The 26678-nt window shown below is 37.4% G+C and overlaps 1 protein-coding gene across 3 annotated transcripts in view; it reads left to right on the forward strand.

The window, feature by feature from the left end:
- TLE1 (TLE family member 1, transcriptional corepressor) overlaps window positions 1-26678 on the forward strand; it is a 75985-nt gene that overhangs the window by 7246 nt on the left and 42061 nt on the right. For 2 of the 3 annotated variants that reach the window (XM_014252342.2, XM_014252344.2), the window contains exons 5-6: window positions 15952-16014; window positions 16911-16985. In XM_014252342.2, coding sequence (XP_014107817.2) covers window positions 15952-16014; window positions 16911-16985 — 138 coding nt within the window. Of the gene's footprint in view, window positions 1-15951; window positions 16015-16910; window positions 17016-26678 lie in introns of all 3 variants that reach the window. The other variant, XM_014252341.2, reaches the window with a different exon arrangement.

Raw genomic sequence — 26678 nt, forward strand, 5'->3', positions numbered from 1 at the left:
CCACAGGAAAAAAAAATCATCACTGCTGAACCAAGTGCTAGACTTATAAACTACTACAGTGTCTGGGTTTCTGGTATCCCAACAGTTATGGCAAGGTTTCCTTCTCTTTGTGTGGGTCTTTTTGATCTCTGTGGCCTGACTGGAGGCAGACCTGTCATTCAGTAGCTTGCCTGTTGTAGAAAAGTATACAAACTCCAAAGATGCATTGTGTTAACCAGTTTACAGGAGTTGCGTGTCCATTTTATCCTGGGCTGTTCTGTGGAATCATTTCTAATGCTTCATGGCAAAGGACAAAGTCTTCTAATGATATCTCATTAGAACATCAGCCTTCAGGAGAGGGTTAAACAGGAGGGAATTAAGGAGCTTACTTAGCTCTCTGCAGCTCTTGAGTCGGATGGCTTTGCTGTTGAAAAGGATTTTAAAGATAAATTAATTTTCTTCTTTTTTTCCTACATTTTAATTATTGGAATGAAAAACTCCTTAAGGTTTTGGTGGTGTGCAGCGAATGTTTCAAGAGCATTTTACAGTTGGCACAGCCACAAAAGACATGCAAAAATTGTTTCTATTTAAAAAAGGAAATGTTAGGATTGATCTTGACAGTATTTTTCCCTGAAAAGATTATACTTATTCTACAAATATTTGGTTTCTGAATGAGTACAATTGTGTCAGCAGCCCAGCCATTTCAACCACAAATAGAGCTGCCAGTTCAAAAGAGGAGAAAAGACTAGAGTAATTACCTGAACTTTCATGACTTTTGAACCATGTTTCAAGCTCGAGGCCAGCATTATCATGAAGGAATTATCTGACAGATTCAGGGCACTGTGAAGTACATCTCCATGTGGCTTTCACATAACCATTTTGTCAGATACCATCTATTATGTCAGCTCCGTATAGAATTTAATTCAAAAGTGTGTCACAGTGTAAACACTGTACATATGTTAAAGAGTGCCTGATCATCTCTCATTTTAGACTTAGTCTACCAGGTTTCAGGTTCCTCACAGAGCCAGAGTGAGGAACACTATGCCTACCAGCTACATTGTTAAACTTGCATTGCTGGAGCTTGTATGAATGGCCAAGTCTGTTGATTTACTTTGTGCTTGTGTTCAGTTGGAGGGAAGGAAACAAGAAGTCCTGGTTCAGGGAAGAGTGAGAAAGGGAGATGCTTTGTGAATGTGTAATATCCTTTTGTCACAACAGGTTCTGTGGGGAAAGCATAATGGTTTTCCTCCTTCTGCTGGTTGTTATACCAGCATTTGAATTGCCTTTCATTCCCTCTCTAACTGTTTGCAGCAAAGTGCTAAAATTGCAGTCTACTGTGCAAAATGGAAAATTAGGATACTTTAGGCTTGATAGATCACCATTGGCATACAGTAAAAGCCTTTAAAACCAATTTTGGATCAACTGGCACTTATCAGAAGACTGCACAGCACCGACTTTAAAGATGATGACAGCTTTGAATGGAACTAATAAAATTTATTTTCTACTTGGGGTAAGATTTAGGGATATCTAATGGTGATTATGTCGAATGCTACTATTGTCACTTTCTGTGTTACACTTACTTGGGTTCTTGGGTGTAGGTATTTGAATAATACTTGCTTACATAGTTCCGCACAGAAAGGGGAAAAACAGAGGCATGGAGAATTAATAACTTTGTCAGCATTTAATTGTCAAAACAGCTAGTTTAACAGATTAGTCCTTATGATTACTTGGAGGCTATGGCTTTTAAAGTTCTTGCAAGCTGGTGCCATGGTCAAGCTGAATTTGCAACCTGTCTTCTTGTAAGTATCAAATTTCCACTTAAAACAGTTTTCTGGAGGTAATATTGCGTGACATGTCGGGGCAAAACTTTCTAATGTTTGACCTGTCCTTATTGTGAAGAATTTTATCCTTCACCAGCTGGTAGTTTGCCTTTCCGCACCGGTAACCATTGTGTGCCTTTTGTTCTTGTACTGTGCACCTCTGAGAGGGAGCGACATAGTCCTCTCCATAATCACTTATTTGTCAGCAATGAGGTCTCATCTCCTATTAATCCCCTTCTTGAAGCTGATCAGATCTATTTTTTCTCTGGTATGATGTGTGATCTGATTTCCTGATCATATTACTGGTGACACTTAGAGACTTGCTCCAGTTTACCAACATCTACCTTCTTGCTAAACAAGGGGACCAGAAAAGGGAATTATTTCAATCAACCAGTTGGTTACAGTCATTCTCCTGTGTCCTCACATGAGGTGTAGCCTTCATCTGCACATGTGGGGCTGATGCATATTCCCTTTGTTCTCCAGAGCCCTTCTCTGTGAAACTGCTTACTAGTGTGTTCCCACCATTGCTGCGATGTTGTGGGGAGAAAGTTGTTCCTGATTTAGGACAACCCCCCCACCTTTGTTTGCTTTGAACCTGGTTTCCACTGTCTTTATTTGATGGCCCTTGCTTCTCAGGGCAGAAGCCGTTGATGCCTAGCTGCGTTTTCAGCAGAGTCAAAATGTTATATCTCTTGCAGCCCGTCTGTGTTGACTCCTTTTCAGTTTGGGCAGTCCCAGCTTAAACAGTTGTGTAGCTTTCTTTGATCACTTTCCTTGCTTTCCACTCAATCTTTTTTAATTTTTAACTTAGACTTTTGAAATAAGGAAACTAGAACTATATGCAGTTCTCAGGATGCTGGTGAACCAGAGATGTGTATTACCACCTTTTCCTGTTTTCTGGATGCTTTTTATTGTCTTAATTTTTTTTTTTCTTTAGTAAAATTTCTAAGTTTTTCCTTTTGACTGCCATGAAATGCTGAACTGCTGGAATCTCCTTTCACATTTGAGTTCTTGCTCCTGAATGATAATTGTAAGCTCAGGAATCATCATTTTATGTGGCTAGGGATGTCTACTCCTAGTGTGTGTAAATTTTGTTTATGTACAATTGTTTCATTGCCCATTTACTCTTGTAAGGTCTCTTTGCAATTCTTTAGCTGTTGCCTTTACTTTCTTATGGATAAAATAATGTATTTCTATTTCCTTGCAACCTTTCTATTTACTTTCTAATTCTTTTATGGAGCAAGTTTTCTTACTCACTGCTTGCTGTCTTTTCCAGGCTCTGCTGCTGATCATATTAGTAAAACAGATTGCAGCAAAGGCCCCTGTGAAACTCCACAGTTTCACCAGTGAGTGAGCTGTTTCTGGCATAGTGCTGGAGGCAATTGAAAAGTGGATTAGAGCTTGCTGAAATTGTGTTTAATCTTAATCGAACTCTAGTTAAATCAGGTTAAACTTAAAAATCAGTTATTTCCTGAGGTTGTCTCTTTTAAGAAAGAAGCCTAGTGCTGCTCAAACAAACAAAAACCTCTGACAAAACAAAAACCTAAAGTACTACAATCCTGTGAAATAATTCTATAGGCCTTTTTTATTCCAATTTCACTTGAAAGTATTGTGATTATATTTTCAAGTTAGGGATTTTGATGTTGTTCCATAGGTTTATATGAATCTTGACAGCATCCAAGTGGGCTATTTGGGTTTCTTTTGTTTCGAGTGTTGAGTCTTTCAGTAGGTAGCAAGCCTACTTATAATACACACTTTCTAGTATGGGGAAATCAGTTCAGGAAATTAATGTGGTTGGTGAGTGTTCTGAACTTTTCTATAATGATAATATTCTATGTCTAATGAGAAATTAGAGTGTATTAGAAGAGTCTAGTCACTAATTGGGGATAGGCTGAGTTGCTCCCACCTTTTCTTTATGTTCTTCAGAACATTTGTTCTTTGTGAACAAGTTAGCACTGATGATTAAATTACAGATTAAATTTCTTTGAGGGGTGTTACGTAAGCTTTGTGTCAGGGCTGCCTGTCTGAAAATATTTAGTACTTCTTACACAATCTGAAGAGCTAAGTAGCCTTTTTGGCTATGTGATAACAAAACAGAAAACTTAGGTTAATTCGTGTTTTGGTTTAAGACTTCTTTGTTTGGGTTTTTAGATTTATTTTTTTTTTTTTTGTCCCCCTCCCTTAACAACATGGACGTTCTCTTTTTTCTATTTGGTCTTTTTTTCTTTGTCTTGAAGCTTTTTGATGTTTGTGTAAACAGTTGGTCAAAGCAACTTACTTGTAAGGTGACCAGTCACTGTATTGACAAGAGCAGACACAATAGGAAACTGCATTAGGAGGCAAGGCGTTGGGATTTGCAGTAAATATATTACAGAACACAAGTGCATTGCCGATACTGCTTGTTTAGCAGTTTGCAAGGGCAAGGTAGTATGGATTTTTGAATTAGAAGGGAAGGACTGATCTTTCTGTGTGCTGGAACATCTAGTTGATGGCTGAGGATAAAATTGATTTAGAGAACAAAATGCTGCCATCTCTACTTGTGCCATTTTAAAGGCTCCTATGGATTAGCAAGCAAAAACAAAAGATAGCTTTCATTTTGCAGAATGGGAGCAAGAATGGGTATGCTTGCTGAGCTGCATCTTGATAGGATATTAAGTCTATGAGAACCTGCTTTTGTTACCTCAAGAAAAAGAAAGGACGTCTGAAACTTGAGTGGGTTTTATGATCTGTGAAAATCTGCCTATTTATGAATTTGTTTTTTAAGTGTTCTAAACCCCTTGAAATGCCATGCTCTCTGTTTCAAGATATGATGGTCTCAGCTTTAAGTGTTGAAATTTGAATTAAGCTGGGGAGAAGGGATGAAAAACGTACACTTTCTTGGAAGAAATTACTTACAGAAAGATAATTCTTTTGTACTTTTGCTCCAACAGTTTCTATATATAACAAAATTTTTTGTTTCATTAAAGAAAGGTAAGACATTCATCTTTCTTTAAGGTATAAGGGTGTAAGGTCTTTCTGAATTTCTATTATTGTAACTGGTTATAAGATTTCCAACCATTACTTTTCAGACAGTAAACTAGGCTCGCTGTCAGTGGCCTCAAACAGTGACTGTAAATTGTCAGTTAAACAAATGCAAAATTTTCAACAGGACGTATGGAAGGCTTTAATGTTGTTTCTTCAAACTGAAATATGAACTCTAGAATCATGTCACTAGCAGGGACCTGGTGCCTCCGTGTGTCCTCCTAGCAGGATCAGCTATACCAGTGTCATTGCTGATAGGATGCTTGTTCTATCTGTTAGCAAATACTTCAACAGTAGTGGCAACCCCCAAGCTCTTCAGGTAGCAGATTGCTTTTATGTCCTTGCTGTTGAAGTGCTTCTTCAGTTACAATTTCAGTCTTTTCTGTTGTAGCTTCAGCTCTTTACTATGCATTTTCTTCACCCTGAATAAGGAGAGCAAATCATTCCCTTGCCTTCCAGAGCCATGCTGCATACCTCTAAAGTCGAGTGTCCATTCTCTGAATGGTGTTGCTGAGCTGAAGTACAGTACTTCAGGGGAGGAAATGTCATGCTGGGTAGCACAGAAGGTTTACTTAGAATACGGCTTACTGGGGTGGCAGCCTTTTCTGCAACAGCCTGCTATTGACTTATGTTCAACTTCTGATCCTCTGTGACCGAGAGATTCATTCCTAAGGCCCATTATTTCCTTTTCTTTTATGTTCCTGTCTAGGCATGCTATGGGCCTTTATCCCTGTCCTTTTTACTTTTCAGTCCATTTTTCCATTCACTGTAAAGTGAGTTGTGAAGCTATTCTCCAGCATATTCTGTCTTTCTCAGCTTGAAACTTTGCAAATTGAGGATTAGGGTAAATGAAGAGATCTTTCTGCTTGTTAGTGGGAAATAATAAAAAATACTGGACCTATCATGAATGCAGAACTTCTTAGTTTCAAAAAAAACCCAACTGATTTTGTCCATACCTAGTTTTATAATCAAGCAGTTTTGTCCTTTGTCCCATGAAGTTTTTGCTGTGCTGCTAGTGTTGTTCCTAATAACGCTATAACTGTCAGATTCTTAGCAAAGATGTAAACATCATATGCCTCTCTTACCTGTAATTACTTCACCTTTTTTGGACTTCACATAATTCTGATGTTTTCTGCTGAAAAATATTTCTGAGCTGTGGTTTTTTTATCTGTTTCACTTCAATTTTTATGGATAAGAGGCTTTTTAATGCCTAAAGTTGAGTAATCGAGCTGGGGTTTTTTGCTCTTTAATTTGCTGTGTTTTGTTAGGCACTGTCTTCTTATAGTTTCCTATCCATTTGACTTTTAAGGTCCTGCAAGGTGTCTGCTAGCTGCTCACTCTTCACTAGTGTGCTTTTTGTATTTCATCGGTTCTAGTCAATATGAAGATATTTTACTTGGAACTCTTCCTTGCATTTCTTTGCTGTTTTGATACTTTGGAGTGGCTACCTAGAATAGAGGCAAAACAAGATTAAGAGAATAAAAGTGGATATTTATTAAAGGCCTTTGAAAGGTATACCATGGGCAGTAAGAAGCCTCCAAGAGGGGCTACGCCCAAGATGGACAGTGGTTATGAGTTTTTCAGAGAGATATATGTTTGGTCCATTTACATATCAGGGGTTAAATATCCAATTACAAATTCAGGTCATATTCCCTGTTTGCTTTCCCCCAATTCACTTTTGTCTATATTTTTCAGGACCTGAGGCAGTAGAGTGTCCTTGAGTTTCAGGCCTAGAGGAATTGTTTTGTCTGACCAAAATGTGGAGACAGTGACTAACACTCTATATGGAGTTTAGAGTTATACACTAAAGCAGTACAGGGTTTTAAAAATACAGAAGCTAAAATCGTAAGGCATCAGTTTAAGCTGCAGTGTTGACCTTGCATAACTAGTAATTTATAATAAATGATTTGTAATAATTCTAATATTGTTAAGGTGCATGAAAAAAAACATGTACTTTCTGGCCTTCTTGATGTCCATTGACCATATCTTCCCTTTTCTAAATGAGGGAATTAAACCTGACTATTTTAATCTGTCAGCAGAAGCTTTACTTTAGTTGTTTCTTACGAATGGCATGTGTGCTCTTAGGTTGTATATGTTTATACTGCCTCACTGAAGTTTCCACTTCATGTATGCTTTCCTGTTTGTGTGAAGTCAGTGAAGAATCTGGGATTTATTCTCTTGGCACTATTCCATCCCTCCTGCTTTTCCTCTCTCCCTTCCACCTCCATGTGTAGGTCTATCAGCTGTCATCTGTGTCCTTAATATGGTTTCAAAAAGAAAATGTTGTCTCTCCATAATGCCATTTGACCTCCCTCATCTGTAGCAAGTCCTATAAAGTTGAACTTACCAGTTGGGATGTGCTTTTCTGAAGTTTTAGTCGGTTTGCATTTCCTTCTTTTCCCAATCCTAAATTGCAGTGATTTCAGTCTTAATCAAATTTGTTTGTGTTTGGACAGTTCCAATACAATCTTGTCTAATTAGAATGCAATTTAGATGGTCTTTTTACTATTGTTTCTATTCTGTAAGCAACAGAATATATATAAAAGATAATAAAGTGGGTAAGGAATTTACTGTCATGTTCCCAAAGTTTTGCTGACAGATTTGCAAACCCTTTTCCACAAACAGTGAAAATATTCATTATGTTCACCTTCCGTACAAATCCTATGTGGTAGGTAGTTCTGCTAGTTACTATCAAAGGAGTTCTCAATCCTCTTGTTATTCATTAGTGAGTCACCTGATGGCACCTGAAGCATTGATATGAATAAGTGTTTAAATTGTTTTTCTGAGTTGATAGATTTTTGAAAACTGAGCTGTGAATCTACTAAGTATTTTAAAATGGTGAAACCACACTTAGAGTAGTACATGTGACTTAGTTGGTATGCTTTATTTGGTAATTATTCCTTCAGTCTGATTGTAGCATAGTGATTAATTCACCCCTCCCCCCCCCCCCAAATAATTGAGACCCTTTTCTTAATATTTCTCTTTTGTTAGATGGCATGCTTATTGTTCTAGCAAATAAATTCTAGTCCTACTGCTGTTACAGTCTCACTTGAATGTTGATAAGGACAGAGTCCTGACTGGGACCTTTGTTATTGACATGCATACTGTAAATGGATGTGCTTGGTTTGAGGAACTTTATGCTCTAATTTTTTAGATGCTGTTATTCCAGTTACTTCTCCAGCTGTGTAAGGGCTTTGACTTTCTACTGCCATACCAATCAAGTGGCTCAGTGTGACAAGTACTGAAAAGATATTTTCAGAAATTCCAATGTGGCTTATGGGAGTGAGAGCAAAATAGGAAGTAGTTTTAAAATAACATCCTGAACTAAATGAAGAGCCACTGGTGCTCTTTCCTGGTAGGAGTGTAGCAGTTACAGATATACTTTTTATGCTCTTTTATCTTTCTGTTCTCTTTGTCTCCTCCTTGTTACTGTGTAGTGCAGTGTTGCTCAATTGTCCAGAGTAAATCAAGGTCTTAGAGACCTTAAAGATAATACTACAAAATGTGCTGGATAATTTTGGAGACCATGCTGCTCATAGAACACTATAACAACTAGTTTGAGTGTAGTCAGATGAGGAGAACTCATTGATAGCTTATGTTTCTCCCCAAAACCTCTGCTCCCATCTTGGTTCTCCTGATAGCTGGGCTGTTCTCCTGCTGGATGGATGTCTCCTGTGAGTTTATTTAGCTCCCTGATGTAGTGGTCTACTAAGCTGGCCCTTTCCCACTTTGTATTATAGTAATGTTTTCTGCCTGACTGGTTGTTGAGATGCTTGGCAGGTCTCTAGATGTCTGCAGTATGGTTCAAAGAAGTTGTGTCCCTGGAGGCAAAGGTGGCAAAGACCTCTTCTGGATTGGAGTCAGCCTTTGATTTGCTCAGCATCTCTTGGAATCTAAATAAAAGAGGGAACTCTGTGTCCTGGAAAACAGCTTGAAAGTAAAACAAAGCTGTGTGCTCACTTAAGAGATTTAAATACTTCTGTGTGTATTTAAGGTTAGTTTAGGCTTGGAAACTAAACAATGGAACTAAAATTTAGATAAACACACCTTTTGTAGTTGTGAGTGCTTAAGCAAGATGGGCTGAAGTTAGATTAAAGGAGAAATGTGGTAACTGCCCTCTTTGGCCAAGTTTAAGAAGAGTCTTGACATAGTGAAGATATGTGAAAGGAGCGCTTCGACATCCTGACAACAGATTCTTTGTTGCCAGTTGGCTTTGTTTCAACAGGATTTACAGCTGGAAATGGGATGGGCAGTTGTGTACAGTGGTTCATTGAGAGTTACACACAGCCTCTCTCTATTATTATAAAGCATTGAAATTAGACATCTGAAATATATCCAGTCACTTTGCACTTGAAAGAGATCCAAATCTGTAGTAGATATTTGGCAAGTGTAGCTGTTGTCTTGTGCATCATATGTAGCTTATGTTTAAATTAGTGTGACCTTTCTGTAATTTAAACAAGCATCTAAGAGGATTCAGGTAAAAGTAGTTCAGGTACTGAATTAAAGCCTTCTAATTTTACTTTGGAAATTGTGTATTTTGTGCTTTATGATAGCTAAGCATTTTGTGGCTTTATAATTTTGAGTTTTTATTCTGTTAATATTTCTGCTGCTTCTTCCTTTCCCCACTCTCACTTGTGATATGGTTGTGTTTTGGTTTTTTTCATTGCCAAAGGCTTTTCATCCCAGTCTTCTGGGATTTTAAAATCATCTTGTGGGTGACTGATCTCACAATTAAAGTGAGAAGTACAAATGTGGGGCAGAAGGAAAACAATATTTATTAATTATATGTCATGCTAAATTATGCCCAAAATACAGAGATTATTTCTGTTGCTGAAATGAGTGTTACCCACTGCTTCTTGTCAGATGGAATATCAATCTATTGAGAATATTCTCTGTTGAGAATAAACCTTCCCATTCCTTCCTATTGGTGAGAGTATTAGTGATGACAGTGTTTATAATTTAAAATACAGTTGGAAGGCTGACTTCCGCAGTTTGTCACAGGTTGGTTAATACGGCAGTAAAGGGGAGATGGATGTGGCTACTTGTGCAAGTCTATTACTCAGGAGGCCTGTAAATTTGATTGGCTGCTGCAGTTCTTCCAGAATCATTGGATTTGAGAGCAATAGAAAGATAAGATATCCAATTACCCAAATGATTTGCAGGGTTAGCCAACGTTGTCATGGAAACGCAAGTTGGAACAAATTAAATTTTAAGCAATAAAATAATCTTAAAGCACGTCTGGGAACAAGAAAATTTGGCAGTGGCACTTACCTGAATTGAATCTTAGCTTGACATGCTGTTGTTTGACATTGATATACTATGGGGGCCTAAACTTTTAAATGGCATGTTGCATTTATTTTTTTTTTTTTCTTTTGCAGCCATTGCCAAAATGGAATGTAGTGTATTAATTTTAAATAAAAGGGCATTCATAATATATGCATATCTCTGTGCTCAACCTGGATTCAATAACTCATGAATAGCAAAGTTCACAGAATGCTAGCCTTAATCATTTGAAGCTTTTGAGTGTTTAAGTTTTGAGATTTAATTATAACTCTAACATCCCCTCATCCCCTTAATTCTTAGCAACAAATTTTTGGAGGTGCTAGAGTCTTGCTACAGCAAGTACTAACAAAGCATGCAGAAAGCTAAGCACAGTGAAATATGTCTTTTTTTGTAATTGCTCTCTGAATATGTGTGCTTTCTGTTGTTTTTGAAGATCTTGATCACAAAAAGAATAAAAGCTTTATCATTTAAGTGCACTGCTTGTTTTCAGTTCAATTCTGTTGGAAAAATTAAAACACTAAATTAATATTAAACTTCAGCACAAGACTAAAATATCCAGTTTATTACTGCATTTCATAAGTCTTTGGGTATTTGAATGAGTTCTGGCTTACAGCAGGGGTTAAAAAAATGGTCGTGTCCCATAAAGAAGGCTTTTATTCACATGCCTTATAGACAGATGGAGATGAAAACTGGGCTGAGGTCAAGCCATTTGCAGCATTCTCATAGGCTTCGATTTTTTTCTCATCCCTACCACAGATAATCTCAAATGATTCAGTAATGACCAAAAGTGCAACACTGACCTTTCCTCCCCAGTGGATTACTGTGTTACATGCTGTAAATGGCAGGAAGTCCATTTTTTCCTTCCAGGAGGAGTTCAGTGTTGTACTTGGCTTTCTAAGTCTTGAAAGAGTAAGCAGAGTGCTTAAGAATTACCTACTAAAGCTTTTGTGAATGTCATTTAACAGTATATTCCTTTCTGTTCATGAAAGGCTGGTTCTCTGATTCCTTTGCTTGAAGGGAATGAATCATGCTTCTTTGGTATTATCAAAACTTTGTGTTTTTTGCTTTACTTTTAATCATGTTGTTCCTAAGCTGTATTTTTCTGAATTTATTACAAATTTGATTTTCAAAATTGGATCAAAATAATAGCATAAATAAAAATGTAATAAATTAGGATACATAAATGCATCCTTCAGAACTGGTGATAGAGTGCTGTCAGATCTGATATAGCTTTGTGATACTGGAAGTTCAGTGCAGGAAACAGTAACAATCTTCTGACATAAAATGGACATTTTTAGCAAAGCCTTGCTTTGTAAAATAAAGCCTGGACAGCTTTGAGTCTCAGCAATAATAATGGAGCAGCTGTTGCAGCGCAAGTGATGCACTAAACTAATGTGTTGTAAGATTTAATTTTTGTCTTAAATCACCATGGATGGTATAGCTGAAGTTACCACTGGGATATGTATTGGTAGACTGGTTGGAGCACACCCAAAATTACTCCTGTTGAAACCTCTGAAGCTGAAAGGGGATTAAAATTCTCCTCAGAGGAAGTCTTTGTTCTTCAGTCAGAAGTTGCACTGCTGGTTCCCATAAACCAGGGCTTCTTATATTAGAACTAAAATACACATGGGTGTTTGTTATGCTGTGAAATAGAATTTGTATACTTGTATTATACTTTCTTTTAATTTCATTGCAAAAATCTGTAGTTTTCAAGAAATCGTGGTGATTTATGTATGATACCTTACGTGGAGCTTTGGAAAGTACAGGCTATCAAAATGCAAAATTATCTGGAATAGACTATTGTAAAGGAAAACAAGTCAATACTTTTTCTTCTAACAATGCAGAAGGAACAAAAAATTCAATTCTACAAACAAGCTGAAGTCCTTAGTAAAATGCCTTATTTAAATGAGTTTTATATTTAGAAACTAGTCTGGCTGCTTTGTTCTTTGTCTTTAGGTTAAGAATTCACTTTAATAAGTGAGTAAGACAAACTTAAGTACAAACACTTGAGTTTGGCAATGGTGAGGTCAAAACATTTAAGTCCTTAAGTAAATGGAACAGAGGCAAAAAAAAATTACACAAGTGAAGAGAAAAAATCCATCAGCTCAACTTAATTTTACAAAATGCAGCTGAATTCCTTCATGTTAATTTTTAATGATACTTCAGAAAGGAGGGTAGCACTTCAGTGAGGGGTCTGACAAGCTAGTAATTTGCAAATAAATCAAAAGACAATCATTACAGCAGCAAGAACCAGTGAATGATGTAGTTTTGTTATTCTTTGATGGGCCTCACACTCAAGTTCTCTATTAAAAATGAATGTATTCAAGAGGCTCTGCATTAAGAACACAAACAATTAAGGGCACTTCAGATGCTTTGCTAAGAGCTGCCATAGAGCTCAGAGGACTTTCATGAGAGATGCAGGCTTCTGTAGCCTGCTTTACCAAGGAGCCATAGAACATGGGCAATTAGTCATGTTTGTCTATGTTTGAGCAGCTTTCTGCAAAGTTTCCTTTGTTTATTCATCCTTAGGATCTCTCTGTATGTCTCAAGATTAGCAGTTAGGTAATAGTTATGTTATATTCCAAGGCCTCTAGAAACAGGAGATAAGTACCTTTATTTTAAGACTTTCAAATTCATGAGCCCCAGATCTGGGGGCTTACTCTAATGATACCAGTTAGTGATGTCTAGTCTTGATTAACGAAACTGTCCTTGACTCTTTCAGAAAGGGGTTTTGCTTTCCAGAATGAATGTGTGTACACTCACAGGCACGTGCACATGCATGCTCAAGGGTATTTCATCTTAAAAAGCAAATGTACTTTGTCTATTGAACTGTTGCATTTACATTAAAAGTAACAAATGTCTCTTTTTCTCGATTCTGAAAACAACCTCTTGCAACTCTTGGTCAGCAAAATAGTAATGCACACAAATCGTGCATTAAAACCTAACTTTCAGAACTTTTGATAGACAACAAATACTTTTTTTTGTGTTTGTGAATGAAAATATTTTTTACTTGGTATTAGAGGGCAGCAAACAGGAGGTGCATGAAATTGCATATTAGATAAATAGTTTTAAGCACTTTAAACATGTTTGTGAAAACTCTCTTAAACAAACTGCTTTTTACATGCAAGCAGACTTTTTTATGGTTAATAGAATAGGCATTCCAGGTTTCAATGCAGATGTCTCTTAACAGGCACTTGTAACAGCAGCAAGAAATATCAAAATAAACTTATTTTATGGCATGTACATTTAAGTTTATCTAGCACTGTAGTTGAATTAAGGTTGCTGTTCATATATGCTTAGCAGTGATGCCCAGTTTAAAGACAAACTAAGAAGAATACACATTTTTTTTTTCTGTTCTGATGCTAAATCAGGTGTGATAGTACTGACAGAATAATTTTAACAGAAGATTAGTGTGGGAAGGGGGTAAGTTGATTATGCCCTCATTTTTAGAAAATAAAGAAAATATCTAACTGGCCTTCATTGGAAGGCAGTTATAACCTGATTAACATGATACTGCATTCTTTTGTCTCACTGTTTTATGTTACGTATGCTATGTCATTATAGTGTAGCTCAGATATTTGAGACAGAAAAATCCAATAATATGGACAAGTTGCATGTTTTACAGACTCCACTGAAAATAGGATTGCATTTTGTTTCCTAATAGCAACAATAAAGACATTTACCTCAGAATAGGGAGACTTGTGTAGATAATTCAGGCCAAAGAACTTTTCAGTAGACACCAAGTGAGTTTCTTATTTTATTCTTTCTCTATCCCCTCTTGTCACCTGCTATGATTTATACTTGTTCCTGCCTGAAAAACAAAGTTAATCCCATTGGTCTGGGGCAATTAAGTCCTTGGATCCTAAACATCTTAGCTAAACATCAGCCAAACAGATTGCTATGCAACAGACTAACTTTCCACAGCTGATGTACCCTGCTTTCTGGAGAGATATATTAAGCATGTGGAAAAATTCACATTAGTACATGTGGTTTTGTTGGTTTTTTTTTTCCTGTAACCGGGAAATACCAACAGATTTGGTTAACAGTTAGGTCTGATAACCAGTAATAGTTCAGCTGGTAACTTCCAAGTATTGACTTTGCTCTTATGTATGTAGTACTAGTACTAAAGGCTAAACATGGGACTATAGATAGTTTTATGACTGTGGCCCAGACAGAATGGAAAAGACCACTGTGGTACTCTGTGAAATAATAGCTGTTTCAGTTGAGAATAATGTTCACCTTGTTGCAGGGAGTAAAGATTTCCTGTGAAGCAACGGTCACTTCCTTGCCCTTAGTTAAGGAAAACCTTCTAATCCTAGGACAAAACCATCCCAGAACTTCTTTGGAAGCTTCTGTAAAACTTTATAGAGTAGGTGTGTCAAATACCAGGCTTTGGTCAGGTGGACTGCTTCATGTCAAGAGAGTTTGAGGTGTTTTACAGGTCTAGATGCTGTCATGTATTTTCCCTGTGTCTGTCAGAGGTTGGGAAGGAGATGTTAAAGCTTGATAATTATACTTAGATCCCAAATCACCTGTCTCCTGAGACATAAAGCTAGAGGGTGGATTTTGTATCCCAGTTATTATGTGACTGATGTATAAAGATCAACATATCAAAGTGTCTTCTTAAAAAACCTCAGAATTACAAGAAGGTTCAGAAAAAAAGGCTTGGAAGAGAGTAACAGTTGTAGTCTGACTTAAGTGAATTTATCGTTGTTCAGCTTTAATACATGTTATTTCATAGAAGGCCTAATGATTCACAGTAATGACTGCTTGTTTCTTCTGTCTAGAAACATAAAAAAACCCCCAGCTAACCAAGAAATATCTTCATGGGTTACGACAGATACTGACATGAGCTGTTCAGTGCCTTTTACATAAGCTGTGCTCTTGTCTGGTTGCTGATTTTGGTTTTGTGCAACTGTGCTACAGTGACTGAAATAGCTGTTTTTAAGGAAGACTGAGGGAATTGTATAGGTACCTTGAGAGTTAATTATAATAGTGGTTCTGAATTATGAGCAGATGTATAGATCTGAAAGGCTGTAAACACAGATAACACTGAGTAATGAGAAAAAAAGATCCCTTTACCCCACCAGGAATTCAGTGTTTAGGTTGACATGCCAAAATGGGATATACAGAAGTACAAGATATATAAAGCTGTTGAAAACTGGGACTCAAACTTTGTACTGCTGTAATCTCTGTTAATTTCACTGAAGGATTGTTCTGTTCTTTACTGGTTCCTAACCTTGTTCTCCTGCTGGTCATGGTTTCACAGATTTGCTGTTACACATTTTCTGATTGGTTTTTTTGCCATGTTTGCATTATTTTAATTATCTTTCAGTATGTATTTTAGAAGTCTGTACTTTTTGTCTCCATTCTTCTTCACTTCTGTTTTAGTATTTCACTTGTATTCATGATGGTGCATTTGTCATTTTACCTTCTGCTAGGCAGATAAAATTGATCATGAAAGAAGCATTTTTCTTCTGAGCCAGTTGCCTTCATGTTATGCTGCTTGATAATTTGAGTAATAATAAATCTACCTTTTAAAAGGCTTTATCTTTGAGTTAATGGATTTCAAAAATGCTCTGCTTATTAATGTACTATATACAAGGACCAGATTTGTGCCTAAATGTGTATACAGATTAGGTGCTTTAGACATGGCAGATGTCCTAACAAAATCTCTTTCTTTGTCTGGGCTTATATACTAAGTATTTATATTTGCAGTACTATGGAAAATGGGTAATTTTTTTGTTACTTTCTTCACTGTCTGAACTTAATATAATCCTATATACTAGTTAATATATGTCAAACTTTCTAAAATGCAGTTTTTAATCAAAATACTTTTCCTCTGTAGACAGAAATCGCGAAGAGATTGAATACAATTTGTGCACAAGTCATCCCATTTTTGTCTCAGGAAGTAAGTAAAACTGTTCAGCTGTTAAAGTGCAATTATGTTGTTTTTCTGTTTGCAAATTAGCTAGTTTTACGATGTTAATTTTATCACAATACACAAGTGTAAGGAACATCTGTTACAGCTGAAGTGTGCAAACCCCCTGCTAATTTGATCTAACAAATCTGAGTTCAAACTAGTGACAATGGCTCAGCCTCATTCATTTCCTGAGGAGAGTGCGAGTCTGTAAAATAGTAGCAATACAAGAAAATGCTTTCATTTCTGATCATTTCTGTTTGTTTATTAGATATTCATTGTCAAGTGTAGATCTAATGAAATAAGCATGGTTATGTTCTCTACATAGTTTATATCAAAGGTGCATGTTTAGCTCATTTGCAGAACACTATTTAAGTTTGTAAACCTACATTTGGTCTGAATGACTATGATTTTAGCATGTTGTGGGCAGATGCTGTTACATTTTGAAACTTGTTATTTTGTAACTCTTATGGTCTTACAAAGAGTATTTGCAATTTTTGATTTCAGTGGTCAATTTTCCCTGTTTGAAATTTCAGTTTGTTTTGCTATGTGGGCACAGAGTCTATAAGTGTTAAAACTGAAATTGAGGTAAAGTTGACCTTATTATCCTGTCAGCTCAATTAAAAATGATTATTCATTTGCCAGAAAACTAATAATGAAGGGATGTAGGGTAAGAGATAAGCTGGCAGCCTTCAGGTCTCTTCTTTCCTTTTGAACAGGGGGAAAAATAGGGCATTGTTATCTTTTATCTGCATGAGATGTCTTGCAATAGGTAGTGTGAGCTTCTGCAGACAAACTGGTTTTTCAAGTATTTGTGATCCTAGTTTGATATGGTGTAGTAATACCTTAATTCAAATTCCTCCTTATACCCTTTCTTCTTTCAACAGCATCAGCAACAAGTGGCCCAAGCTGTAGAACGTGCCAAACAAGTGACCATGGCTGAATTGAATGCCATCATCGGGGTACGTGGCCTTCCAGGTCTACCTCCTACAGTGTGTATAACTTGCTTTCATATCTTACTGCTTTGCAATTTTTAAGATAAACTGAAATGTTTTGATATGTAACACTGTTTTGATGCCTAGCATTGCTGAAGTGTTTTTGCTTCACACAGATTTTAGCAAAGATAAAGATAATAGTTTACTTTGTCAGAACATGATTTTGTCCAGCAGTGCTGCATGTAACAAAACTTTTTCTGCAAGAAATAGTTTTAGGAGAGTTGCTTGTTTATTTATCGGTATTGTAAGTCAGTTGAGCTAGATACTTTTTCCTCATGCTTTTTGTGACACTTGAGTTCTTGGAGCTTATACAACTATTCATTCTTCTTTCTTTCCCTTTCTTGTGAATCTTTCATGAATTTTAAATTAGCAAGCTACTGAATAGAAACTTCACTTGCTTTTGAAGTAGTATTAATTGTCTGACACAGTGTTCTAATAGCCTTTCACCAAGAATGTGCTTTTAAATATGCTAAAAAAGTTAATACTACTTGCTTGTGACTGGTTGTCAATCACAAGTCATTTGCTTTGTATTAATGAACTTTTTGAACCACACATTCCTTCCACTGTATGAGTTCATTTCCCCTGCCACTAAGTCTGGAATATTTCTCATGTTTTCTGCCCCTCCAACTAAGTGAAAGAAGTAGCCGAAACAAGAACCTGTCCTTTCTTATTTTATTCATATGTGAGCGCCTTGAGCAGATTCAAATTACTCATTTATCAATTTATGTTAATTGCTTGTGAGAAGATGCCCTGCTGGTCTTTATAGTTCCCTCAGACACTTTGTAATGATAATTAGACATGCTGCTGTACGGATTAACAGTGCCATAGTCCAATGACGTCTACAGACAATGGAACCAGTTAATCCATCTGTGCTTAAAATTACATCCCAACTGGAGATGGGAAAAAAAAATAGGAGTGAGGGAGGATTAAAAGAATGAGCCTCAGCTTGAAAATGCTCCTTTCATCAGTTTCTCAATTGCAGATCTGCAGTCGGTTTGCCTGTGGTAAGCTATTGGCAGTCAATTAGGTGAAATAAACTGGGAGGGTGACCTTCATTTCCTTTTAATAGCTTTTCCTCCCTGAAATGGGGAGCTTCAGTGGATTTTCAGCTTAAATTTTATTCAAGCTGCTTTATTACACTTGACAGATTAGCTTTGCATAAACATACCCCCCCTTCAAATCTGTGCTGTTTTTCCTTCGTATCAAATTTTGACTGTTACTTAGTTGATTTGCTAATCACATCTTAGAAACCCACACAATTACATCTGTATTTGTCAGAATCTCCTCTATGCTTTGCTTGTGTAATGAATTAGTTTATGAATACCTGATTTGATCTTTGAAATACACCACTACATGTACATTTGTGGTATTTGATTAGCAAAGATTAGAGAACCGTACTTTCTTGCATTTTTTAAAACAAATGGCTTCTTACGGAATGAAAATGGAATGGAAAACTCTTCGTTATGAACTAGTTTTAAAGAAGTGTTTATGCAGTAAAAGGAAACATACTAAAATATATTTTAAAAGATTCTTTCTCATCTTAAAATAGTGCTACTTAGGCAAACCAAATTTTGCTATCTCAAGCATGTCATCTGCTTCTTTTTGAAGTCCACACAATACAGTCTTAAAAGCCATAGGATCTGCAAGTGCCACATGCAATTAAGAACTTTAGGGTTTTTGGGGGAGCAGGGAGGGAAAGCTCTTTGGAAGCAGGAATTGTAGGCTCTACAGTTTTTGTTTTGTTATTATTGAAGATTTAGCTGAAGATATACTTTCCTATGTCTCATGAAAAACTTCTGAATGAAGCCATACAAATCCAAAACTGTGAGTGAGGAAATTAACATGCTGGGCACAACATTTGTTTGACCATGTAGATGCATGCATTTACATAATGCCAAAATTAGAGGTATGTCCCAGTGATCTTTTACAGTCTTATTAATCAATAGTTACCTTGTGCCGCACAATAGGTTTCATGCTCTGACATATGCTTGGTTTTGTTTGAAAGGGACGGTGTATGCCCTGGAAAATCTGAATAGCATAAAATCAGGCTGACAATTCAGTGGACCTTTGCTCCCCCTCACTGAGCACTCAGGGTGTCAAGCCCTTTTCCCAGAGGGGAGGACACATCAGAAGCCTGTCTGTTCCTACAAGCGGCAGCTGCACCGAGGGTGAGCACGGCACAGTTTGATAGCAGCTGTCAGTATTGTTCAGGGGCCCGACTTAGTGTAAAGAACAATGGAAGGGCCATGCTGCTAAAGTGCAGTGTCTTTCAAGATAAGAAAAGATATAGTAATTTAACGGTTTAGATACCTATTATGGGCATGAAAGATCATCAGACTTCTTTTCAGGGTGCAGATAGGCTGGACCAATCTGTAACAGTAGAAGATGTGATTGAGGCACTTCTGGTGTCCCTCTACCAAAAATACATGCATATGGTAATTCTTGAGGATAGGAGGGAAATTTCATTTTGCTAGCTGGCACTAGCTTGCCTGGTTTCTCTTGACTAAAAAAAATTCTGCATTTCTGCCAGGATTTGCCTTTTTTCCCCCTCTTCCTTTCTGTCCTTAAGGACCATTGTTTCATGACACCAGATGATTCAAGAGTTTCCCACTTGGCTTCCTTCATTAGACAAATTCCTGTTACTCCTATACAATGTATGAATTGTGGAAGGAGAAAAAAAGGCTTTTTAATTACTGGGAATAATGTTTTGAAATACAAAATTATTTTGAACTATATTTATTTTATACTTTTTATTTCCAGTTGAAAAGAGAGAAGCCTATTAGAGGACAGACTATGAGGATAGAGACTTACAGTCTCACAGGACTGGCATTTTTCAGAGAATTTGCCTACAAAATCAAAAGCTGGGCTTGGGAATAGGTGTATATTAAGCACATACAAAACAGAATGAATAAATTGACACATTTTTTCAAGAAAGTAATATAGTTGGACTCAGTGAGCTTGCAAGCAGTGCTAATCCTCTGTGTTGATTAAAAATTCTTACTTCAGGAAAAACCTTGAATGATGTTTGGTTATTAACAGTCATACTTCTGGCCTTGCACTTATCCTACGTGGTCTTGAAGGCTTTTGCTTTCAGCCATGGGGTAACAGTGTGGCTTAACCATCTCCTTTCAATTTTTTTTAAATAGCACCATTTAATATTTATTATATTAGAGTAGAATGAAGTAGCAATTTTGCTAGATAAATAATGAACAAAGCAGAAACCCTAACTAAAAGGATAAGTGCCCCCATTAACTACTTGGCATTGCTGCAGCTGCAGGCAGTGTCCACTTCTGTGGTTAAGGAAAAATCTAGATCATGGTATGAAGGAATATTATGGTTTAACTTGAATGGTTGTTTTGGCTTCTTTGTGGGTGGTCTGGGTTTTTTTGTGCTTTGTTTCATTGTTTGCTTGGGGTTTTTTTGTAGGGTTGTTTTCTTGAGATATGTAGAAAATAGCAAGCTCATGTTAGGGAGTTTTAAGTGGCAGTTAAATTGGTATGTCTAGGTGTGAACAATGCAAGATTAGATTTACTTTCTAATCAATTAACTAGTATGAGTAGAATATGGAAATATGCAAATGAGAAATGCAAGCAGGAAACTTCAGCACTGCATTTTTGATGCATGATTTCAGCATACCACTGAGAAGCCAGGTATGTCTTATTTTTCCTGTTGAGATGGGTTGCTAATGATTTTGTGAAATATGTATCTTTTGGACTGACAGTGCTCCTGAGACAGATTGAGTTGTTGGCCTCCGAGAGGCCTCTCCACTGTTGCATGAGGTGATTGGCTAAAGGATTAGCAAGATGTGGGATTATTTTTTCTCTCTTGGCTGTGGTTGCCAGCTATCTCTGGGATTGTAGTGTGTGAAGCTTAAGAGGATGAGGTTAACCTCTTGAGGGTTTATTCTTATGAGTGTGTAGTTAATCCTTAGAAAGCCTATAAATAACTAGGCTGTATGTTTCATTATAAAATAGAAATACAGACTAGAACAGAAATGAATGCAGAATTTAGTGGAAGGGAAGAGCTAAGCAGCTGTAGCATTACTTTAGATCCTTCTCAGCCATGATCTGCATTATGTGCTGAGGGAGGGGAAATTGCCTAGTTCTTTTAAATTAAATAAAATTAGATCTGGTGAGCACAAGACACTCTCCTCACTTTTAACTCCATAACCCCAAGTCTAAATCAATGAACTCTGGCAATGGGAACTCTATAGTGTAGCAACATCCTGGGTTTTATTCTTCATGTTTTAGAACACATAGAAACCTTAGTTTTATCTTAGGATTCATGGTAGTTACTTTTAGAATACAAAGGCTCCTGACGTAGTTTACCAGTTTATAGTGTACAGCAACGGAGGAAGGTATTTGTCAGCATGATAGGCAGTATTCTAAAAATACCAGCCCTCAATGGTCAGATTTTTACTCTTAGTGCCACTAAGCTTGGAGGAAAAATATGGAAGTGGTATTGATGTGTATTGGTAGCTTGACCTACTCAAAAGAGAAAATGTGGGAGAAGGTGTGTAAAATTTGAAAGAATGGGATTAACCAAACTTTTTGTCTTGACTCCCCACCCCCACACACCCAGTCTCTGTGGCCTGATGGGAAATGAAGAATATTGGAGCAGCAATGTAGAGGAAGGTAGTATCTAAACAAGACAATTTTCTGCAGAAGAAGGTATTCTCAGTCATTTTGGAGAGGGCAAAATTGCATCCAAAAGTCAAATGGAATTGAATTGCTGGACAGACCTCCCTTGTCTTGCAAGGCTTCATGTGGGGTGGATGGAAAAAGCTTCACCTTGGATCTTGCCCTAAAAGAAAAGCAAAAGAGCTTCAGGTGTCTCTCATCAAAATCTAGTATCTAAACTACAAGTTGAAGGTGGACCAAGTGTACAGTTACAAATTTGTGAAGCCCAAGAGCTTTCAGGAAAGGAGTAACAGTATGAACAGAAATATTGTTAGCTAATGCTAAAACCTGAAGATATGTGACTGCAACTGTGAATGCAGAAAGGTAGATTCTTATGAAATAACATGTGAGGTACCAAATATGAGTTGGTACTTCTTGCTAGATTCCTTTTTACTGATTGGGTGTTGGGGATATAGCGTGTACACTTTGAATGCTGTAGAGCTCAAAACTGGTCTGTTTTGCAGCAGAGGTGAATGGCAAGTTTGGAAAAACGTGTGTGATAATAAGAAAAGAACAAAAGAAATTCTAATTGGAACATGTGGTTTCAGGAAGGGTTAAGATGGAAGGATTTGATATTGAAGAGTTGATTGATTCAGTTTAGACTGGTTTAGAAAGAATGGTTCTGGTGGAATATAAAGGACTGAAGTTGGATATAAAGGCTGGAATAGTGCAGTTGAAAGCAAGAATTTGCAGAATGTGGTTGGGAGCAGTATGCATGTGTATTCATATATGTAATTGGCACAGAGAGTAAGTTATTTAATCCTAGAGGAAGGTACTACTTCCTCTAGAAGGCGATTCAACTAACCTCTCTTGATTCAAGTGTATAGGCAGAATAGCTTACCTTTGGAGATAGTGTTAAAGTGGATAATATTAATAAAAATGAAGTTATTAAGTAAAAGGAGACAAAATTAAGACATGTACATAATTTTCTCTTAAAAATGTCTGCTTTGTTTTCATACTTAGTGGGATATATGGGGGAATTGGAGTAGATAAAGAGTCAGGCTGAGATAAAATGTGATGCATCTTTCAGTACTTGTCTGGAAAGTAGTTGGAAATATGGTATATTCAGAGGAGAGAGGAGTTGGGTGGGAGAGGTGAATTGGTTGGTGCAGACAAAAGAAAAATTTAGCTTGTTTTTGAGTAAGGACAAAGGATGTGTGTGTTCATGGAGTTGTCCTATCCCAGCATGAGTAGGAATAGGAAGAGTTTTTGGGAGTTAGTATGTTGAAGGATGTAGAGCTGCAGGTTGGCTTACTTTGCAGTAAAAGTGGTGCAAAGAGCAAACCATACAGATTTTGAGAATGAAACACTGATAAACTGAACTAATTGCCTCTGCATGAATGGGAGTGATGTGGACTGCAAAGGCAAAATATATCTCTAACTAGGTGCCAGTGGAGTCATTGAGAGTAGGCAGGTGCAGAGGAGGATGCAGGTGGAGAAAGATATAGGGGGACACAAGATAAATACAATTTATAAATGTAAATATTAAACATTGTAAATGTACAAGAAAACAGCAACCTGCTTGTTGTATTTTTCATGGAGGAGGAGCAAGACAGACTTGAGATAGGGGTTGTGTGGGAGGACTAGACAAGAAGCTTGCTTTCCTTAGTTTTGCATAGAGAGAGAGGCTAGCATAGACAGTTAGGATAACTTTAGGAAATAGTAAAGGTGCGACAAAGACACAGTTTCCACAGTATTTTGCTGTAACTCTTAAATATGCGTAAGAGTTTGTTTCAATTGCAGAATTTCTAGGAACTGCATTATTTTTGAATTTTTCAGAGTACTTGCTGAACTATCAAGGTTGCTATCTTTGTATGCTGATTGCCTGAAATTAATACTCAACTGCCTGAAACAGTATCTAGTACTATTTATAAAGGTGCTGGCTAACTGGCTCTTCAGAATGAGTATTTACAAGCAGCAGTAGTGAGGAAGTAAAAGCAAGAATTAGCAATAGTGCTTAAATGCATGTTCAGAAGTAACTGTTTGGTGTGTTGAAGTCATTATGGAATGTAGAGAAAATGTACAAGATTCTAGTCTTGGCTTGGAACACTAAATAAAGATTGGTGTAATGCTTTTCTTATGGCTATCATATTTTTCATTTTTTGGCGTCTCTGAATTCTTTTTATATTTATTAGTAGCTGGGACATAAGGGTAGTTTGTATAATTTCAAATCCTCTATTCAAGTTCTTGATTTTAATTTACCAAAAAGTTTTGCTACTTAATAATTTCTGTCATGTTCAGCAAGAGTTAAGTTTCTGGAGACTGAAAGAGCCTGTAAGGAAAATAAATACTTTTTAAGATAATCATACGTCAGTAATAAAACCCTCTAGAGTAATATCTGTAAGTCATTTCCAAATTGGTGCATGCTTGAACTAGTTGTTTTTGGCAGTGCAGTAGGAGCATGCTGTGCAGTAGGAGCATGCTTTTGAAGTGTTGTTGGATGGTGGTGGTATGCTAACAGTAGCTAAAAAGGCAAATACATAGATTTGAGGTTAGAAGGTGAGTAATAGCAGGAATTTATGGTTGCCGCAGAAGTGAAATGTGCTGGCAGTTTCTGCAGAGCAGAAGCAGTGTGTGCTGACAGCTTCATTCTAGAGACTTCAGGCTTGAATCTGAGCCTTCAGAGAAGGCAATATGTACTTGTCTAAAATTAAAGAAAATCTTTGCTCTTGAACTGACTTAGACTGACAGTGATAGAGGAATGTGACTGGTTTCAGAAAAGCAGCCTTTGACTTGTCTGGATCAGGAGATTTTAAGGTCATTTTTTGTGACTTTTAGAGTGTGGCTCTGAATTTGTTACTTTCTTTTAGCATCTGGAGTCCTTTGGCAGAGATATGTTTTCCTGAGCAAGGATCATTTTTTCTGTGGTGACAGAAACTCTACTCTTCCTGTCCTGTGGCATCTGTTTCTCACAAAGGCTTGTGTGGCTCTTCCATTCCTTTTCTCCTGGTTGTCTTCAGCTTTGCTGTTTATCCCTCATTTCTTCAGAGTTTAGCCTAAGAAAAGAAAAAAAAAATCCATTATTTTATCTATGTTAAAAACAAGGCAAATAAATAACATAATTAATACAAGGGCCCTTACAAAGATGGTCTTCTGATTAATTTCTATTTATTTTGTTTTGTTGGGTTTTTCTTGCTATGAACTGTTTGAGACAGGAATTGTTCTTAAACAAGCCCTGGAATACACATTTTTTTAAGATTTAAAATACCATGCATATTTCATATAAAACGTTGTGTGTTTGTACATACATAAAAGGTTACATTAGCAAAAGGGCTTTTCTTTAGTTTGTGGGCTGCTTGTTATGTTGCTCTACTCATGCTTCAGTGGGTCTGCACGTGGTACAACCCCCACAGTTTTAAGTTGACTTGCACTACCTAAAAGCACAGAGGAAGGAAGAAAACCCTTTTCTGTCCGCAAAAGCTTTTGTGTGGGTGCAGCTATAGTAGTGGACTGTTAATGCACCTTGGGGAGGAGATGTCACTGAACTGGAAGAATTCCATCTGCTGGCAATGCCCTGCGTCCTCGCTGCAGGACTCTGCCTGCATGCGCTGGGATGATCCAGAGAGGCTCCACAGCGTTGAGAGGCTGCTAGTGCAGACCTACTCTGGTGAAAACACCAGTCCTGCTGGCAGTGCTATATAATTATTCCCTCTATGGCAGTGGGAAATCCTGCCATTTAAGAATTATCACTAAAAAATTCTTAAACAGTTAATTGCTAACCACTTTATTGGAAAAACAGCTGATGGGCTTATTCACTGGGTGTGGTGGCGAATCATTTGGGTGAGGTCATCCACACCTGTCATTTACTGTTTACAAAAGTGATCTGAAGTGTATTACCACTTATCTTTCTAATTCTGGTGCCCCAGCTTGCCCTCAAAGATCCCAAATGAAAAGCAGTGAAACATAGCTGTTTACAGTAAGACAGGAAGCAAAGATAAGAGTTTCTGCTCAGATTTGTACTAAGGGAAAGAGTCCTTTCTCCCTTGCAATGTGTAGTGGTGATGTGGAATCTAATCAAATGGTTAATAAGATACCCTTGAATATTAATTTTTAAATACTTTTTTGAATTATGTTGGGAAGCACTGAAGATCTGTTTCTTAGTTCTGTACGTGTAAAGCTAACTACGGTATTAAAATTTAAGAGCTGGCATCCTGCGATTCAGCACAAGTACTGTGTGTGTACTGTTACTGACCATCTAAATAAGAGCATCCCAAGCATTTCTGGTGTTGGAAGACTTTTTTTTTTTCTCTTTGCATTGAAAAAATTCAAAATTTCTCATAAAAGTAGAAAATATTTCAGAATGCAAACCAATGAATACATGAACAGAATCAGAATCAAAGAATGGTTGGAAGGGACTACAGGGGGACATCTGGTCCAACCTCCCTGCTCAAGCCAGGTCATCCCAGAGCACATGGCACAGTACTGTGTCCAGATGGTTCTTGAATATCTCCCTTGAGAGAGATTCCAAAACCTTGGCAGCCTGTACCAGTGCTTGGTCACCTGCACAGTAAAGAAGTTCTTTCTTGTGTTCAAGTGGAGATTCATGTGCATCAGTTTGTGCCCATTGCCTCCTGTCCTATTGCTCAGCTCCCCCGAGCAGAGCCTGGCTCTGTCATCTCCCTTCAGATACTCACAGTCGTTGATGAGCACCCATCTGTTATCTGACGCCTTAATAACTTCACTAGGTGAAGGTTTCACCTGGGCTGAGGGGCAGGATCACCCCCCTTGTGCTGCTGGCAGTGCTCTTTCTAATGCACCCCAGGACACCATTGGCCTTGGCCACCAGGTCATACTGCTGGCTCATGGACAGCTTGTTGTCCACCAGGAGCCCCAGGTCCTTCTCCTCAGAGCTGCTTTCCAGAAGATCAGCCCCAGCTGAGCTAGTGCTTGGGGTAGTTCTTCCCCAGTGCAGTGTATTTGCCCTTGATTGTTGAATTTCAAAAGCCTCCTCTCTGCCCATCTCTCCACCCCTTTTGAGGCC

Source organism: Pseudopodoces humilis, chromosome 4 (assembly GCF_049639895.1).
Source record: "Pseudopodoces humilis isolate 2021_Gansu_Grassland_sample_001 chromosome 4, ASM4963989v1, whole genome shotgun sequence".
NCBI classification, from domain to species: domain Eukaryota; kingdom Metazoa; phylum Chordata; class Aves; order Passeriformes; family Paridae; genus Pseudopodoces; species Pseudopodoces humilis.